Source organism: Telopea speciosissima, chromosome 4, assembly GCF_018873765.1.
Source record: "Telopea speciosissima isolate NSW1024214 ecotype Mountain lineage chromosome 4, Tspe_v1, whole genome shotgun sequence".
Lineage (NCBI taxonomy): Eukaryota > Viridiplantae > Streptophyta > Magnoliopsida > Proteales > Proteaceae > Telopea > Telopea speciosissima.
The window spans coordinates 28,372,139-28,391,127 of record NC_057919.1 but is presented as its reverse complement, the minus strand read 5'-3'; the positions used below and the strand labels follow the sequence as shown (position 1 = coordinate 28,391,127).

Here is an 18,989-nt window from a genome sequence, read left to right as displayed (position 1 = left end):
CAAGTGTGCTGCTAAGTCACTAAGTCAGCAAGGAACATCCAATAGCAACAAAGATTTTGATGTTAAGCTGTACCTTTGTGGATGGTAGCTCCAACTTCCAACATCAATCCAAGCATCTCATCTTTAACAATTTTCTATTTAGATTTAACCAAAAACACTGCACATAAGTTCCTTCAAACACCATTTCAAACCTAACAGTATCAATCTAGCAGTTTATGAATTTGTCAAATCAAATGATGAATGGGGCAAGATCTCATAGCCATGGTGTTTGAACATTGCCAATTAAAGGAATTGGGAAAGGTGGCATCCAGATAAAACACCATGGATTGTGGGACTTCCAGAGTTGAACCTGCAACATTTAATTTGACTGTGACCAACCAATTCAAGCATCGAACAGCAAACTCCACGTAATATGCCTTCTTCGGAAAAGAGGGTTCAGAATTATTCTTCTCTAATCAAGATGGTCAATACATGCTTTAACGCAATATTTCTGGAAGACCAGTTAGTTTATAGCACTCCCCCCTTCCCCCCCCCCCCCCCTTTCTACTTTACAGCAATTAAATTTCATCAATGTTTTGAAATCAATTATTCCCTTAGTTCCATTGGACTCATAGGAACTTTCTCATGACCCCTTTCCCTATATTTGGAATTACTAGAATTTGGCATAAAATACAAATAACTGATACATGCTCAGATCACCCTGGGCCAAGTTACGCTTGCGATAAAAAAAACTGACATTGAAGTTTCTTCTTTATGCCATTCCCTACTAATCAGCATTCATCACCCTGAAAAATGAACATACTTGCATCAATATTGTTGCATTTATTACTTTATTTCTTTCTTCTTCTTTTTTTTTTTTTCTTTTGGGTATTTCTCTAATGGAAGATTAAGCTCAATTTGCAAGCATAAATGTTGCTTAAATGACACATTAACATGACCAGAAGCAAATGGTAGAAGTAGACATTAGTAGCAGATTTTCTAACACTATTTGCTTATATTTGATTTCAAATGGACAATAGGAAGTGAAGGATTCACTTGACCAGGAACTCTCAGTAAGACAAATGGCAACTGGAGCACATATCACAGCTTCAAAATAATACTAAAATATGTCTAGGACCAGCCCAAATGCCATATCTTCTGCTAAGCATGAGTTCTGCTACTTCACACCACATTTTCACTTGCCCTTCTCTGATCAATCTCCAAGCTCAAACCAAGGGGTGCTTTACTGAGGCTGGAAAGAAGGGCTATAACACTATAACCAGACTGGGCCTGATCAATCTGTAAAGTGAAATTGGAGTTACCCCTAAGCTGTCACTGAAAAACCCCCTAGTGCTTGATGCACATTAAGTTCAAGCAAGAACTCTCAAAGTTGAATTTTATTTTTCAGGAGGCAGCAAAGCCCTGGTATTGCAGTGGAAGACAAGATGATATCAAATATTTTTGCCTACTAGGAATAATAATATTTCTTTTGCTAAGATGTATTAATTCTTTTATGAGCTACTTACTACCAAAGGTAATATGGGCATAAGATTTGACTCCACAAAACAGACCTCCTGTAGTACAAAAGTGAATGGCTCAGCTTCCTCCAACTCAGCCTCTGAAAAATCTGCAAAAGCGTCTGTCTTCCAAGACAAGCTGCATATTCTACTTTCCATAACTAGCCCCCCTTTTTTTTCTTTTTTCTTTTTTCTCGGATTGAGAAGAAGATGAGAAAAGATGAAGAAATATAGAGGAAATAAGTTGCATCACCACCGAAGAATTCCCCCGAAGTCAACCTATCCCCTATTCACATATCATATATCATGTATCTAACAAAAAGAGAGAACATAGGAAGAAACCAGAAGCCTACATATGTTCCTATATGGGCATGCTAAGGTGACTTTAACAGTTGAACCTGAATCCCTGTCACTTAAATGTAGTCATATTTTGCTTCGAACCACTTTGGTCATATCTGAATCCCTGCACCAATCAAGTAATCAATGCATGTAGAGCAAACAACAGTGACCCATTTCAGGTAGTTCACAGATTTGAGCTACATCACCCTGGTTGTGTTAGTTTGTTACCAAGCACCCTCACATGACACATCAAAAGGAGTCTAAACCAAACACACAGTTTTTAAGTTCCTACAACTCCAATATCATTTCATGGGATGAGAACAATCAACAGAATATGTTTAAAACAGAATATTACTACACTGCCCCAAGTGCAGCTTAATTCACTGAACTATTTATCCCTTGCATTGTAAGGGCTTTCATTTCACTGTTATCTATAACTGCTTGGGAGGAATTTGCATGGCTGTCAAAATGATTGGGCAAATAAATCAACTATGTTTTTTTTTTCCTTCTTCTTTAATGCTTTCTTTGGAGAACAACTATTGCCCCCCAAATACTCAGATATCTTATATTAAGAAGGTCAAACTGTCTGACATATTCATCAAGGCTCACCAAGATACTCAATGTCTGAATAGAAAATTAGCATTTCATTGGCTTCATCCAAAGCTAGGGTTGTTTATGAGGGAGAAAAATCCTCTTATCTTACCCCCCCCCCCCCAAAATCCTCTTACCCATTTTCTATTTCATTATTTATCCACCCGTCTCCTTTGGATAGTCCGCCGTGTTAGAGCTCATGTATGATATACATATTGTTTCCTTCCTTTCCTACAAGGTCGGCCTTTTAGAGGAAGTGGTTCTAACAATAAACAAGGTGAGAAGTATCAATATAGGTGCGATAGGAAGCTGGTTGAGCGATGAAAATACTAAGAGCGTGATCGCATGGTATTACTTATGATACAGGCAAGTGTGGGCAACAAATTATCCAACAATGTTAGATTATCTCTGTTTTCATGCCAGCTATATGATTCATATCTTCATTAGCAAGTGCAATATCAAACCTTCTAATAAGTAAAAAGAAATAATTAAGCAAGAACATGTGAAAAATAAAAATTTATTTGCATATTAGGATATTGGCTTAAAGAAACCCCTAAAGGTCCAAGCAAAGCAAGCAAAATGTAAGTATGAAAATACTACTAATTATTAAGTAACACACGTTAGTGTATAAACATTAACCATACTGATACTTTGTTAGTAACATATTAAACAAACCTGAAGCAGTATGCAACTATTAATAATAATTATAAATCAATAAAATAATTATACATGTATAGATCATTTATACATTATAGATCATAAATCATTCAAGAATATCAAAACCTAGATATCAGTTTTCCCATTTAGATGTGATAATGGCAAAATCAAGTTAAAAAAACAAAATTCAAGATTCAAGCAAAAAGAATCAGTTTTTTTTTAACATACCACAACCCACGGCTTTGATGTTCGATTTCCACTTTGATGAGCTTTAATGACAATTTTTGCTTGTTTAATCACTTCTATGTCGTTGTTTAGCATAGATGGGATCCACTAAAGTTTTGGCCAAAAAATTAGAGTCAAAAGAAGTTTTTTTATTTTTTTTTTTATTTTTTTTTGGTTTTGGTAGAGTCTGCATCGAGTGCATCGGTTTTTTATATTCTTTTTTATGTACCGGTTCTGTATCGTATCTATAAAGATGAGGGTTAATTTGGTCATTTCTGATGTATATTTGTATATACCTGTTGTGTCTTATACTTTCCAATACAAGAGTATTTTTGCATTTGTATACTATATAGATAACCTAGAAATATAATCAATTTTGGGTGTACCAATGAAGACCATAGTTGTCATGGCGCCACCATGGCGTCCTGGCACTGGGAGAGGTGGCATATCGAGCTACGCCATGGTGGATGTAAATATATCGTTCGATATGGCTTCCATGGCGTCGCCATGGACGCCATACCACGATATGTTGGCATATCGGTCGATATTTGAACATATAAAAGTTAGATTTAAATTTATATTTTTTAAACCATTTAATAGCTTAGATGCTTTGCTCCAAATCACACACACTGAAGAAAGACTATTGCTATCAAGCTTCAGTAAACAGGTTAGCCTATCATTTGATTTTTACTATTGCTTTCAATTATTTGATAGGTTAATCTATATTTTCAATTTTTCATACTTTCATATACACTAATGGATATTAGTTACACTTTCTTGAATTAAACCATAGTGGCATACTATATTAGTAGTAGTGTAGTACACTTTCATTTTGATTTTTGATGTTATAGGACATATATTATAACATACTAAATGACATTAAAAATAGAGAAAATAAAAAATTAAACATGGTCGTGACACCCTTCCACCGACTTGGATCGCCGTGACGCCGTGACAACTATGATGAAGACGATCACCCTCCAAAACCAGTATTTTGCATTTTCTTCCCAAGTATTAGTCTGATATAAGATTGACATGGTATCAGAGCCTTGATACAACATCCCCCATCTCCATTAGCATCCCTGGCCATGACCATCTCAGCCTCCGCTGCATCTTGCTAATGATCTCTGCTTGCCTGCTCCATTGCCTCTACTGCCCTGTTCTGTCATCATTGCACGATCCAACACCACTGTGCCTCTGCTATACTTGCTCAGTCCATTTTGCCACCCATAATCGTCCTCTGCTGTCCCCATGGTTTTAAGTATCGACCTGTATCGTATCATATCAGCCGATATGTATTGGTATCAATGGGTAATGATACGATATAGGCCGATGCGTATCTATTTTTTTTTAAAAAGTATTATGTATCGATTGGTATCGATGGGTATTGATACTGATATACCTTTCTCATACTCGGCCAGATGTTGCATATGTTATGGGAGTTGATAGCCGGTTTTTACATGATCCAAGGACAGCTCATTTTGAGGCCGTCTAACGGATTCTGAGGTACTTAAAATCTGCCCCAATAAAAGGCATTCTATTCTCCAACAATAGTAATCTAAAGTTGGAATCCTTCACCGATACCGATTGGGCAGGCTCTGTGGATGATCGTCGCTCAACCTCAAAATATTGCACATTTCTTGGAGGGAATTTGGTCACATGGCGCAGAAAGAAACAATCTGTAGTGTCCAAATCAAGTGCAGAAGCAAAGTACAGAGCAATGGCACAGGGTGCCTGTGAACTCATTTAGCTCAAGTTTTACTTGCTGATTTAGGAGTGACTCACTCGTCTTTACGGTGACAATAAGGCTACAATCAATATAGCCCATAATCCAGTTCAACACAATAGGACCAAGCACATTGAAATTGACAAACACTTCATCAAGGAGAAAAACTTGAAGAAGGCTTGATTTGTATTCCATTCGTCACTTCAGAGGATCAACTAGCTGATGTATTCACAAAAGGATTGACATCTAAGTCATTTCATCTTGTTTTATCCAAATTGGGCATGAAGGATATCCATGCACCAACTTGAGGGAATGTTAAGGATAAGGGTTACATACCCGTCTAGATTCAATGTATGTAGGGCGACTGTAATGTGACTCAGCATACCATATTTGTAATCCATATCCAACCTATAAATAATAAGGGCCTCTGTCACTATTGACAAGCCAATCTATTCTCCCTAATCTCTTCTTCTAAACTGTTTCCAAGCAGAATATGGGTAATATTACAAACACTGATTAACAAATAACAAACAGAACCATAATGGGATTCACAATAGCTAAGCTTTACCCAAGGCCCCAACATCAAATTTCAAACTATGACAACCAAATTAGGGGTGTCAATAATGCCCGGATGGCCCGAACACGCCCAAACCCGCCCTGAGCCCAGCCCTGACCCGACCTTGATTTGTCAACCCGAAGGGCGGTTAGGGTTGAGATATAGCCTGGCCCTGGCAGGGTCGGGTTGGGTTCGGGATAAAACCCCGGGCTTAGCCCGGCCCGGCCCGACCCTGTATTAGTTATAAGTATATATATAATACTGTATTATAGATAGGAAAAGACAAAAAAGCCCTAAGGGCACATACGGCTAAACCCTAAATGGCTAAATCCCTTTTCAGTTTTTCACTTTTCAATCCTAATCGCTGTCTTAAGGGAGTAAGGGCGCCGCTCGCTGCCTTCCTCTTCCTCCTTCCTTGAGTTCCCTCGGTCTCCTTCCCTCTTATCTCTGCTTCCCTTTCTTTCCCTGATCACCATATCTCATTCCCTCTTGGATTCAGCTACAAGATTTTTTTTTTTGTCTTCGTGTGACGGTGAAGCTTACTGTCGGGAACCAACAGGCCAAGGTTTCTGTGGTGCCATTGGCAGCAGCTTTGGTCATCAAAGCCCTCAAGGAGTCCAAGAGAGATAGAAAGAAGACCAAGAACATCAAACATTCTGGAAACATCTCTCTAGATGATGCGATCGAGATTGCCAAAGTAATGACACCTAGATCAATGGCTAAAGAACTGAGCGGTACGGTCAGATGTACGGTTGATGGAAAGGATCCTAAAGATCTTCAACAGGAGATTGCCGATGGCAACGTTGAGATTCCTCAAGATTGATGATAGTATCGAGTGAGAAATTATCGGTTTCCTCCATTTTTTCCCTGTTAGTCTAATTTTGTTTCGAGGATAAGGATTTTGTTTAAAACATACTTCCGAGCGTTATTTGGCCTTTTCTTTAGTACTGTTTTTCAATGCCCTATTTTGTTCTTTAGTTCTACTTTTTAATTATTGTGCGGCTTATCCTTGAAAACATGGTCCCTTCAGTTATCTAAATGTACCACTTGATGATTGAAGTTTATCATTATTTTCATAAAATAAAAAAGCTGATTGTTTCTTTACTTTTCTGTGATTGAACATATAGTATTCCTATTTTACAAATGGATCCAACCATCGAAGTCCATTAAATCATTCACTGATTTTTATTTTTATTATTTTGGGGGATCTCCAATTTCATTTTCCTTTCTGCACTAGCATCATTGAAAATATCAAACCTTAGAGATTTCCACCTCTCTATCCACCAAACCCACTTAATTGGTTTCATCTTTCATGGGCTTGATGTTCTGTATTCCTCTGTTCTCCTCTGTTTGGGTGACCTTTCTTCTCCTGAGCTGGCTCACCATGACTCCACCGAAAGAGGACCAGTACCTTACTTGAGTAAATACTAGTAAATACTAAATAGTACTAGTAGTAATAGCTGTTAGTTCTGCAAGCGCCTCTACTTCTTTCAGGGAGACAGGGTCAATCAGGGCTGACTCGACCCTGCCCGACCCAATCAGGGTCAATCAGGGTCGAGTTGGGATAGGGAAAACCCTGGCAGGGTCGGATTGGGTTGAGGGTTTCTTAGGCCCTGCCAGGGTTGGGTTGGGCTTGGGTTTAGATTAAGGCCCCTAGGGTTGGGTTAGGGTTTAGGGCAGGCCCAGCCCAACCCGACCCATTGACACCCCTAAACCAAATTTCAGACAATGTAAAATGTGCAACTTTAACAAAATACCAATTCATTGTAATCATCCAGACGTTTACAACAAGGAGCATATGATATCAACGGAATTCAAAAATAGCATTGGTTTGGAAGACTTATAATTCACAAGGGTAAACAGGAGGCTAAGGGTCCAATATCCAACAAAAATAATAGAAAGGTTCGTAGGACACCAGTATCTAATTGCAGGGTGTTACGTGCCTTATTCCTTGAGAATAAGATATCAATATTTTATTTTTATTAATAATAATAAGATATTATCATGTGCTAGTTGTAAAGAAGTGTTTGATGATTAGTGATAGAAGTGGAGAGTGTTTTTAGGAGTTGGTTATTATCTTGTTTAGTATTTATATGAGTTCAGGTTGTAATTTAAAAAGGAGAAAAATCTTAATTTAATTCTTGAGTTTATCTTGAGAGAGGATTGGCAGCCTCCCAATTGCGCCAAGACGCCCGGCTTCGTCCGTAAAGACAAATCTCTACTGTCTCTCCTATCTTTTCTCTTATTTTTCTATTTGCTTTCTATTTTCTCTGCACCAAGATCCGCGCACCTATCACAGGGACTCCATCTGGACTGCTGCTATACCAATCTTTCCCCGCCAGGTTGTGGGTTGTTGAACAAAAACAACAGCAGCATTAGAACAGAACAAGAAACTCTTTGAAGACATATCTTAATGAATAATGAATTGACTTATCTCACAGAAGTGTACTGCCACGCTTGTGGACTTCATTATCATCATTAGAAAAATGAAGTCAACAATCCATAGAAATTTCCTTCTCAGGATGGTCCTATCTCCTAGCATAAAATGTGGGAACAACAGTAGAATCATCAAAGCTAATTGCTGTTTACTATCTGTTTGAAGTTTGGGGGCAGTTTCACTAGTGTTTTCTGAAAGTTTTGAAGTGACAACCTAAAATAATATTCTAAAGATGGAGAAACCTAAAAAACAAAGAAGTAACTAAAATGGATAAAACATGTTTATCCTTCAGAAATTTGAAAATCCAAAATAGAATATGAACTTTATGTATCTTCTAGTTTTCACTTTTCAAAAGGATATATTGGTTTCAGAATTTTCAGCAAATGGCCATCAACACTAAGATCTATCTTTCCCAATGAAACAAAAATCAGCAAAAATACAATGACCAACTCTTGCAAAGAAACATAAGTTAACCTGAAAACTATCTCCAATGTTCAACTACCCATATGACTAGATATTAGATTGCCAAAATGATTAACAATTCAACCCACTATTATCCATATTGAATTTCCCCTCTTTCTTCAAGGATTTTAGCCCTACACAGCGTCCAGAATGGATGCCAGTGGCATGGGAAATCTGCTCATAGGTAGGCCCTCAACTAATCAATGACAATGATCCTCATTCAGAACAGAAGGTTCTTAAGAATTTCATTTTCAATAAAAAGATAGAAATCAACAAAACGAAGGTAATGAAAGGTCAAACTAAAAAGCAAGACCTCAATGACACATAATCATGTCCAAAGATGAGTATACTGGTCCAGAAAATTTGCATTTACTTTGTTAATGAGAACTAAAGGACACATGACTGCTTATTCAGCCTTCATATATCAAAATTCTTCTAAATAAAAATTTCACAAAATAATTATTACATTCATTTGAGAAAGACCTTTGAACATGGAAAAATTGCTTAATCAAGTGATTCAATCTGTACAGACAATCAAGTTTGTGTGTTAGGACCACCTGTTTCAGATCTCTAATCCTATTTCCAGCTCATTAGTTTCGCTTGAATCCTGTTGAGGGATAAACAACTATTAAACCCTTAAGATCGCACAGTTTAAGACTTTAAGGTTTTCTTTCACTTTCAGATCTTCAGGAGCTTAATGTGTGATGTTTCATTAAATTACATTAAGCTCCAGTAGGTTTCTCTTCCACTCTTTCATATTCTTCTTCCTTTTCGTTTTATTTTCTTTTAATTGAAGACCAGTAAGAGGGTGGGCCTTGGTGCAACAGTAAGGTTGCTGGTTCGAGTCTGGAAACAGCTTCTCTGCAAAAGCAAGGCTGCGTAAATTATAACCCTCCCCAGACTCTGCAGTGGCGGGAGCCTCGTGCACTGGGTACGCCCTTTTTTTTTTAATTGAAGACCAGTAAATGACCTTAGGAGAAGTGGTAAGGAAAGAGATGCATATCTTAGAACTTGCAAGTATGACCTCGAATAGAACTGAGGATCCATGTAGCCGACTGGGATAAGGCTGAGTTGTTGTTGTTGTTGTTGAAGACCAGTAAATATTTTTCAAGCTACTAATTTCCACCAAACTATTATGTACCATACTAGTAAGCTGATAGGGACAAACCCATTAAGTCGATCCATCTTCCTTCATCAGCTTTTTTATTTTTGGTGTACTCGCGGCTTTCCAATGTTTAAATGAAATCCAGTTTTATTTATAGATTTTTGTAAAATTTCAATTGATCATCTAAGTATTATATTTGTTTATGATGAATTTGGGGAATTGAACTTATGTCAATAAGACAAACCCTCTTTATTTATAATAGAATGTTGTGAGGTACAAATTACAAATGCCCCTAGGGCAACATTAATAAACCCTAATAGACAATTCTACCCTTTTACGCATATTACAACACTCCCCCTCAAGTTGGTGCATAGATATTAGGCATGCCCAACTTGCTAACAATAGGAATAAAACTCTTAACACTAAGCCCCTTAGTAAACACATCAGCTAACTGAGCATCTAACTGAACAAAGGGAACACAAATAACCCCTTATTCCAACTTCTCCTTGATGAAGTGACGATCAATTTCTGAACTGGATTAAGTGCAACGCTGATTTCTAATTTACTATCACAGTATAGTCACATATGCAGCTCAATGGAGGCACAGAGATCCTGAAGTAGAACTTGAAGCCAAAGAAGTTCACATATGCCGTGAGCCATAGCCCGAAATTCAGCTTCTACACTAGACCTAGCAACTAGAGCTTGTTTCTTGCTTCGCCCAATACTAGGTTGCCACCAACAAAAGTGCAATATCCTAAGGTAGACCTTCTATCATCTAGGCAACCAGCCCAATTTGCATCAGTAAAGGCCTCAAGACACAAATGATTGTGAGGAGAGACAAGAACACCTTTTCCAAGAGCTGATTTCAAGTACCTCAAAATCCTACATACTGTCTCAAGGTGTGTTGAGTGTGGATTATGCATATACTAACTGACACACTAACAACAAAAGCTATGTCTAGTCGAGTGGGATTAGTATATTAGTCCTCCAACCAACCTCTAATAGCTACCCTTGTCAACTGGTTCACCATCCTTGTCCTTGAGATGAGAGTTAGGCTCTAAAGGCGTATCTGTTGTATTTGATAGTAAATCAAGAGTATACTTCTGTTCAGAGAGGAAGCTTAAGTAGAAGCAATCTCTATCCCAAGGAAATATTGCAGTTTCGTCTTTGATCTCAAACTTTGTTCCCAAGTAAGTCTTCAGTTGAGATATCTCATCAACACTACTTCTAGTAATAACAATATCATCTACATAGACGATCAGAACTACAATGTGGACACCTGTCTTCTTAATAAATAAAGTATGATCTGCATTACTCTATTTATAACCAATAGACACCATGGTTTTATGGAAGCGTCCAAACCATGCCATAGGAGAGTCGGAGACTGCTTCTATGGGTTCCCTGTGATGCAAAGCTAAGAGGGATGTCCATATACACCTTTTCAAGTTCTCCATGGAGAAATGCATTCTTAAAATCAAGTTGTTGAAGATACCATCCTAGGTTGACTGCACAAGAGAGGATGAAGCGGACAGTGTTCATTTTTTGAGCAAAGGATTCCTGATAGTCGATCCCATATGTCTGAGTGAATCCTCTAGCAACCAGCCTTGCTTTATATCTATCCATTGTTCCATTTGCCTTCTGCTTGACTGCAAAATCACTTATAGCCTACAGGTATCTTTCCTGGAGGAAGATGTACCAAGTCCCACGTGTCATTCTTCCCAAGAGCCCTCATCTCTTCATTCATTGCTTCTTTCAACCTTAAGTTAGCCAATGCTTCCTGCTAGGCGCTAGGAATAGAAAGAGAGGACAACGAAGAGACAAAAGTATAAAAGGTGGGAGAAAGGGAGTCATACGAAACCACATTAGAAATGGGATGCTGAGTACAAGTTCGACGGGGTTTATGAAAAAGCAATTGGTAAGTTAAGACTAGGATCACTAGGAGGAGACGACTCACTAGATAGAATATGGTTTGTTGAAAAGACTTGGATCCGGTGAGGATAGTTGACTAGGTGCAATGGTGGTAGTAGTGTCAACTTGCTTCTTACTCTGATTACGGACAAAAACCTTTAGCGAAGAAAAAATAGGTGGCTCCCCCAGGATTGTGGGTTGTCCCTGTTCCTGTCTTGTCGTACCTTCTTCAAGTTGCTCCCCCTGGACTGAAGGTTGTTCCTATTCCTATTCCACCGTAGGCACATCCAAAGAAGTTATTAAAGGCGCATCTTCCCTTGGAGAAAACTTCCCCTGAAGAGGTGCAGAAGGATAATAAGCCTCAGATTTATGAAAGACGACATCAATGGTGATAAACAACTTCTGTGAGGGGGGATGATAACATTTATATCACTCCTGTGTAGCAGAATAGCCAAGAAAAATACATTAGAGTCCTCTGGGATCAAACTTGCCACACATGATGATTGCGAGCAAAGACAACATAACCAAACACTTTAGGTGGCACAACAAAGGAGGAAGAGCCCAGGAGTATCTCAAGAGGGCAGCGGGATGCTTAGCACTTTGGATGGCATCACTACATCACTCCAATATTGGGGAGGAATGTTCATGGAAAATATGAGGGAGAGAGTTACTTCCAACAGATGGCGATTCTTGCGTTTAGCTACACCATTCTGTGCAGGAGTGTCAACACAACTGGTTTGGTGAATAATCTCATGATCTGACACATGTGACTAGAAAGAACCATCAATGTACTCCTTGCCATTATTAGTGCGAAGGATTTTGATCTTGGCATCAAATTGTGTCTGAACCACCTTATGAAATAATTGAAAACATGGGAACACATCGCTCTTTTGTTGTAAAAGATAAATCCAAGTAGTTCGGCTAAAACAATCAATGAAGGTAACAAAACACCGGTATCCAGAAATAGACATACACTAGGCAAGACCCCACACATCAGAATGTATCACGCCAAAAGGAATCAAACTTCTACTATCAGAAATAGGATAGACAAATCTAGTTTGCTTTACAAAAATGCAAGCATCACAACAGAAATTGTTTGGATTACATTGTTTAACTAATTCTGGGAAAAGCTTAGATAAAGTGCCTAGAGGAGGGTGACCCAAACGACGAAGCCACCTATGTAACTCAACTAAAGCAAAAGTAGAGGAACCAAGGAGAGATCTCATAGTAGTCAAAATTGATGGAGAGCTATCAAGAAAGTATAAACCACCAACAATCTTACCATTCTCAATCGTACATCTAGTTTCCAAGTCGAAAAAGACAATGAGTGGGAAAAAGAGGTTACTTCGCAATTAAGATCTCTAGTGAGACTACTAATTGAAAGAAGATTAGCAGAAAATTTAGGGACATGTAAAACAGAAGAAAGAGATAATAAAGAAGAACACTTGATGGAGCCCTTTCCAGAACAGAGGAGAGTGAACCATCAGCAACACAAACTTTATTGTTACCTGACAAGGGATACTATTGAAAAGATTGATCAGAAGACCCAATCATATAATCGGTGGCACCTGAATCGATTATCCAAGGAATGGATACAATTGGGGTACAATGGCCACCGAAAGATATACTTGAGGGAGCAGAAGATAAAACTAAGAGCACTAGCAGGGATGTAGCAGAGGCGGCACTTACAGATGACACTGATGAAGAAGAAGAGTCTCGCCTAGACATCAGATAGCGCAGAGCCAGTAACTCCTCTAAAGAAAGTGGTGAATCTATAGGTGCATCATCAGATGTGGAATGATGGGCAACAGCAGAGTCAGGTCGACCCTATCCTTAACCACGGGAATTGGTAGGACGCCCATGCAACTTCCAACACTTATCTTTGGTATGACGTTCTTTCCCATAGTAATCACATTTCACAGGTACTCAATCAAGTGCAGGAAGATCAGTAGTTCCACAAGAAAGACCCTAATGAGAAAACCCCCCACGAGATGGAGTACCTGAGCCAGAGTAAAAGGCGGACCGCTCCAACTGCATAGGATGGAGCATAATAGTGCGATGACTGTCTTCAGATTAAACCATGGCATAAGCCTACTCAAGAGATGGGAAGGGATCACGATTCAGGACATGATCCCGAATTTGATCGAACTCAATATTAAGGCCAGCGAGGAAGTCATAGACCCGAAGCTTGTCCTTCCATTTTTTTAATACAGTAGTATTTGTATCACAAGTAGCAGAAAAACTACTATAGAAATCCAATTCTTGCCACTGACCTCTCATGGTAGAGTAGTACTGAGATAGGGACATCTCCTTTTGTTTGGTCTCATGAATCCACTTCCGTAATTCATAACATTGTGCATCATTACCAACCTGAGCGTATGTATCCTTAGCAGCCTTCTAGATCTTAGTTGCAGTATCAAGGAGGAGATAGCCCCGAGCTATGGTAGGATCCATGGTATTGATGATATAAGACATGACAAGACAGTTATTTGCATCCCATTTATTCTGAGAAGGACCAGCAATAGAAGGCTTGACAGACTCCCCTGTAAGGTGGCCAAAGAAGCCATGGGAACAAATAGCAAGAGAACACGAACAAGACCACATCAAATAATTGCTCCCATCTAGTTTGATGGAACTCATAAGGAACAAAGGAAAGTCGCACTGAATGACTCTTTCCTGTCTAGTAGATGCTGTTGACATGTTTGACATTGTTGTTGATCAGAGATGGGCACTAGAAGAGATCCTACCACATGGAGAAAAATAACAGAAATCCCCAAAGATTTAGATCATAGCAAGGTAAGAGACCCTTGGTGGGAAAAAAACTCACCACCAAGGGTGAAGAAAAGGGAAAAACAAGGGGACGGGTGGTGGTGAAAGAGGGCGGTGGCAGTGAAAGTGGCTGACAGTGAAACCTAGAGAGAGGGGATGGGTGGTGGGTGGCAGCAATAAAATCAAGAGAGAGAGAGAGAGGATGAAGGCGGGGGTGGTGGTTCTAGGGTTTTGTGAGCAAAACCATTAGAGTTCGGATCCCAAATGTTGATCCTAGCTCTAATAGCATGATGAATTTGGGGAATTGAACTTGTGTCAATGAGACACAAGCCCTCTTTATTTATAATAGAATGTTGTGAGGTACAAGTTACAATAATGCCCCTAGGGCAACATTAATAAGCCCTAATAGACAATTCTACCCTTGTACCCATATTACAACAGTTTATATACAGATCTCTTCCAGAACCTTATTGATACTCAACTTTATTGTCATCCAAGTACAAGTAAGAAAAGAAGAGAAAAGATGTTAGGTTCCACGAAACGAAATACCAAATTAGAAAACCAATAGCATGAATCCCACAAGTAGAGTCAAAAGTTGTGAAAAGAACCAAAATGAAGCACGCATAATTTCCTTTTAAATCGTACCAACTTGTTAAAAGAAAATCTACAATGTACCAGAATCACTCAAAAATTGATCAAGGACCATAAATAGCACAAAAAGACATAACTTACCACTCCCCTCAGTGCTTGTGGGAACAGTTGGTTCAGCTCTCAATGATGAACTTCCACCATTATTCTTTTGATTACGTGGTCTCCTAGCTAAAAGCTTAGCAATCTGCAATTGAGTATTAGCTATTATTTCTGTCCTCTTAAGCTCCATTTCACTCCTCCTGATCTCTGCCTCAGCTCTCAGACGCTCTGAATTCTTATACATTTCCATCCGTGCCCGCTCAATCTTCAAGAGAGAATGCGCAAGCAACCTTATACTTTCTGCCACATTGCTGCTCGAATTCTTCCTTCTCTTAAATGGGTTGACCTTGCCAGACCCTTCTCCCATGTTGGCAATCTTGCTCCTTGGGGTACTTTCATCACTGTCTGTTACCCTACTGGATTTCCTGTTATTGGGAAGTGCATTAGACTCATCATCTTGATTGCTGTCTTGCATATGTGCATCAGCTTCTACATCAACAATCTCACAATTTAAAGGCTTCCCAAGGTTCTGCGGATGGATAGGTCCATTGTCATTAACCCATTGCAGAACATGCTGTGTAGTATCATCAATTTCTACTTTCGACAGAGGATGCAAACCAGACTCAGGCACACCATTGACACAATCGTCAACCTTGGATTGACAACAGTAAGTTCCTTTCAATAATCCATCCATCCTGGCATAGAATTGCCAGGAAGAGGTGGAAACAGAGTTGTTAACAGCTGATTCTGCCCGGTAGCGTTTTTTCATGGATTCTATCTTGTTCTTACATTGATTGGGAGTCTTTGCAGACTTTGTGGCAAAACATCGGACTGAAACCTGCTGGGCTATCTCCTCCCAATCGCTTCCCTTCAACTTAGCACGATTCCTAAGCAGCCATTTTGCTTCATAAACATCAAGCAAGCTCATCACCCCTCCTTCACTCCATTCATCCCTTTTAATCCTATCTGGGGGTTTTGCTGCCGCAATTTCTCCAGCACCCACTTGGATTTGTGCTGATTGCAGGCACTCAGCAGGCTTATACTCATCCTCCACTGGGACTCTTATCTGTGAATCCTGAGTGGTGGGATGATTCCCTATTTGCAGACCCTCCATCCGATCCACAATTTCAAGCAAAAATCACCTTCAAAACCCCTAAAACATGAGTCAGTCCATAAAACCCCATCATTTTCCTCAACAAACCCAGACTGGAGAATCAATTTCTCTGAGAATTTGGAAGTTTTGCAGCGAAATTATCATCTGGGATAATTCACTATTTGCAGACCCTCCATTCAATCCTCAATTTCAAGCAAAACCCACAACCCAATCCTTAAAAAACCAGTCAGCCCATAAAAATCATCGCTTCCTCAACAAATCCAGACCCCAAAATCAAAATTTAATGAGTTTGCCTAAATTTAGCAGCAAAATACCACTGGGTTTAACGTTAACGAGAATCGGAGCTTGTTACAAGCTCTCTTCTTAGAGTGAAGAAATGGGTAGAAGCAGAATTCAATTGGGTGCCAATAAAAAGAAAGAAATGCACATTAACAGATGAACTTACAAGTAAGCAATGAGTTTCAGTCCAAATGAACAGAGAAGAATCTCATGAATGGACTCATACCCGGTTGAGCTATTGAAATGCTCCTCTTTTCTTTCCTCCCTCGGCAAGAAGATGCTGAGGTAGTGAAGTAGCAAAATAAAGATGAGAAAGAAATCGTGCGAAGGAGGGATAAGACTAGAGAGCATCAACCATCAACGTATCAGACACTCAGGTACCAATTGTTGTTGATCATTATATTGGGCCACGTGGTGGGATCTGCGGCGTCAAAATGAGAAAAAAGGGCGCATCTGTAGAGAAAAGCAAGTGTTTGGGTGGGTGGGAGCTTGCGTCAGATGCTGAGGACAAGATGAAGAAGGGGAGACTGTTCATAGGATTCCCTTACGTAACATCACACAATCGGTTGAGGAGAGAGCACCGACGAATGATGCTGTGCGTGTGCTGTAAACCTGAAAACGATCGATGCATATGTGCTCTATTTATTATCCAACATCCAGTGGTTGTGCGGCTTGTGCCAATTAAACATTCCTTTCGAGGACTGAGGTGCACCCATGTATCTCTAGGGGTGTAATTGTGTAAATGAACAGTTAAAATTTGATTTCGTATTCGTGTTTGTATCCGTTTAGCACTATCCGACTCCGTCCGAAAGCTAAACGGATGCGGATACGGATAGGCTATAGTTATCCGAAAAGCTATATTTATATGTAAACGGATAAAATATCCGATCCGTATCCGTGTCTGTATCCGTTTAGCATTATCCGAATCCGTCCGATAGCTAATCCGATGCGGATGCGGATATAGCACTATCCGAGCCGAATCCGATCCGTTTACAACCCTATGTATCTCTTGATCAGTTCATCAAATTCCCTTGTAGTTATCCACGAAACAGAGCTTTTTTCTTTGTTTTACTTTCTTTGGTCCAAGAGGACTGTTCCTAGGGGTGTCAATTGGTTGGGTCAGATAGGTTCAGGCGGTTTCAGCGTGAGAATGAATCAAACCAATAAGGGAAGGTTTGATTTTGCTCGGTCAAGATTTGATTTATTTTGGTTTCCTCTTGTTGGTATGTTATCGGTTTGTCATTGGGTACGAGAATCAATCGGTTGGTTGGATCCAGTTTTGGACAAGCTGAATCGGTTCTTGGATTAGTTTCAATTTGTGTTCGGTTTTGGTCTGATTTTTCCTGTTTAGTCCAGTTTTTTATCAATCGAATGCGATCTAATTTTCAATCAGTTCCACAATACCCCCAATCCGAAGCAGATCCAATAAATCTTAATTTCGATTTAGTCTAGTTTTTGACATTGTGGACATGGACAACCATCGAATGCGAAAATTAAGCAAATTTCAGGGGAAAAAAATTTCTCTAAATTTGTGAACTCATGAATTGGTCTCTTCATGACTATTGAGTCTAATGCGCCAATATGGTCCAAGCAAATGGTATCATATATTAAGGGTAGAGTGATATCAATTTAAGCGAAAAGGAAAGAGATGCCAATTCGTGTGAAAAGGAGAGAGATAAACATAACGATGCCATCATAACTAAGTCGAATGATCTTGAGAATCTTTTTCCTTTAAATAGATTAGATTCGGCTCAAATACAGATCGAATGTGATCGGATCCCCATATTCCTTGACCAAATAGGGATACCTCTAAACGAATTTGGATGCGGATCGAATCCAGATTTTCGACCATCCGTTTACATCTCTACCTTATGTAACCAGGACCTTCCTCCCCCTAGCAGATATAATTCACTCTCAATCCATATCTCTTAGTTCACGATTCTATGTTCCTCATATTCTAGAACCTGTTGAATCTTCAAAAACCCTCAAGATCATTATTTACTTAATTTTTTATTATTAATTATTCGGATTTTTTTTCAGACGAATTTTTATCAAAATACTCAATTTTTTTTTTTTCTGAATATTTCTAAACGAATATGGATGTCCCTAAACGGATACGGATACAGATCAAATTCGAATATTCGATTATCCATTTACATCCCTAGGTGGAAGGGGCCTTAGATGCTGAATATAAAACTATACAAGACTCTCAAATTATGAAAACAATCATGGTACTTTTGGATAAGGTTTTGAATACTTCTTTTAAAACATAGAAAAAAGTTTGGAGAGGGGATTTGTGTACCGTTGCTTTATTCTCATCTAAGGGTTTCATGTAGGATCGTGCACGGTCATACATGAAACCTTTTGCCAAAATTTTTTTTTCATAAAAACATGTTTGATAATATCTTTGCTTTAAAATACTCTTTTGTATTTTTTTGGAAACTAAAAGAAAAATGTTTTTTATCTCAGAAACTTACCATACTTGGTCAAAATGTAAGAGACACCCCAAATGTTAAGCACAGTTAGTATCCAAAAGTGAAATATCCATTTTACCCCTTAGTTATTTAAATAAAAAGGCAAAACTGTCATTTCATCTTCTTCCCTAAATATTCATATTACCCCTTAATTATTTAAA

The 18,989-nt window shown here is 38.9% G+C and overlaps 1 protein-coding gene across 1 annotated transcript; it reads right to left on the bottom strand.

The window, feature by feature from the left end:
* Positions 1 to 638: 638 nt before the first annotated feature.
* On the bottom strand, positions 639 to 16,675 carry LOC122659682 (trihelix transcription factor ASIL2-like). Its single transcript, XM_043854783.1, has 2 exons — positions 15,004 to 16,675; positions 639 to 785 (listed from the first exon to the last, which is right to left on the bottom strand). Exons 1-2 carry the CDS (start codon positions 16,073 to 16,075, stop codon positions 781 to 783), a joined length of 1,077 nt encoding a protein of 358 aa, XP_043710718.1. The 5' UTR covers positions 16,076 to 16,675; the 3' UTR covers positions 639 to 780.
* Between the last annotated feature and the right edge of the window lie 2,314 nt (positions 16,676 to 18,989).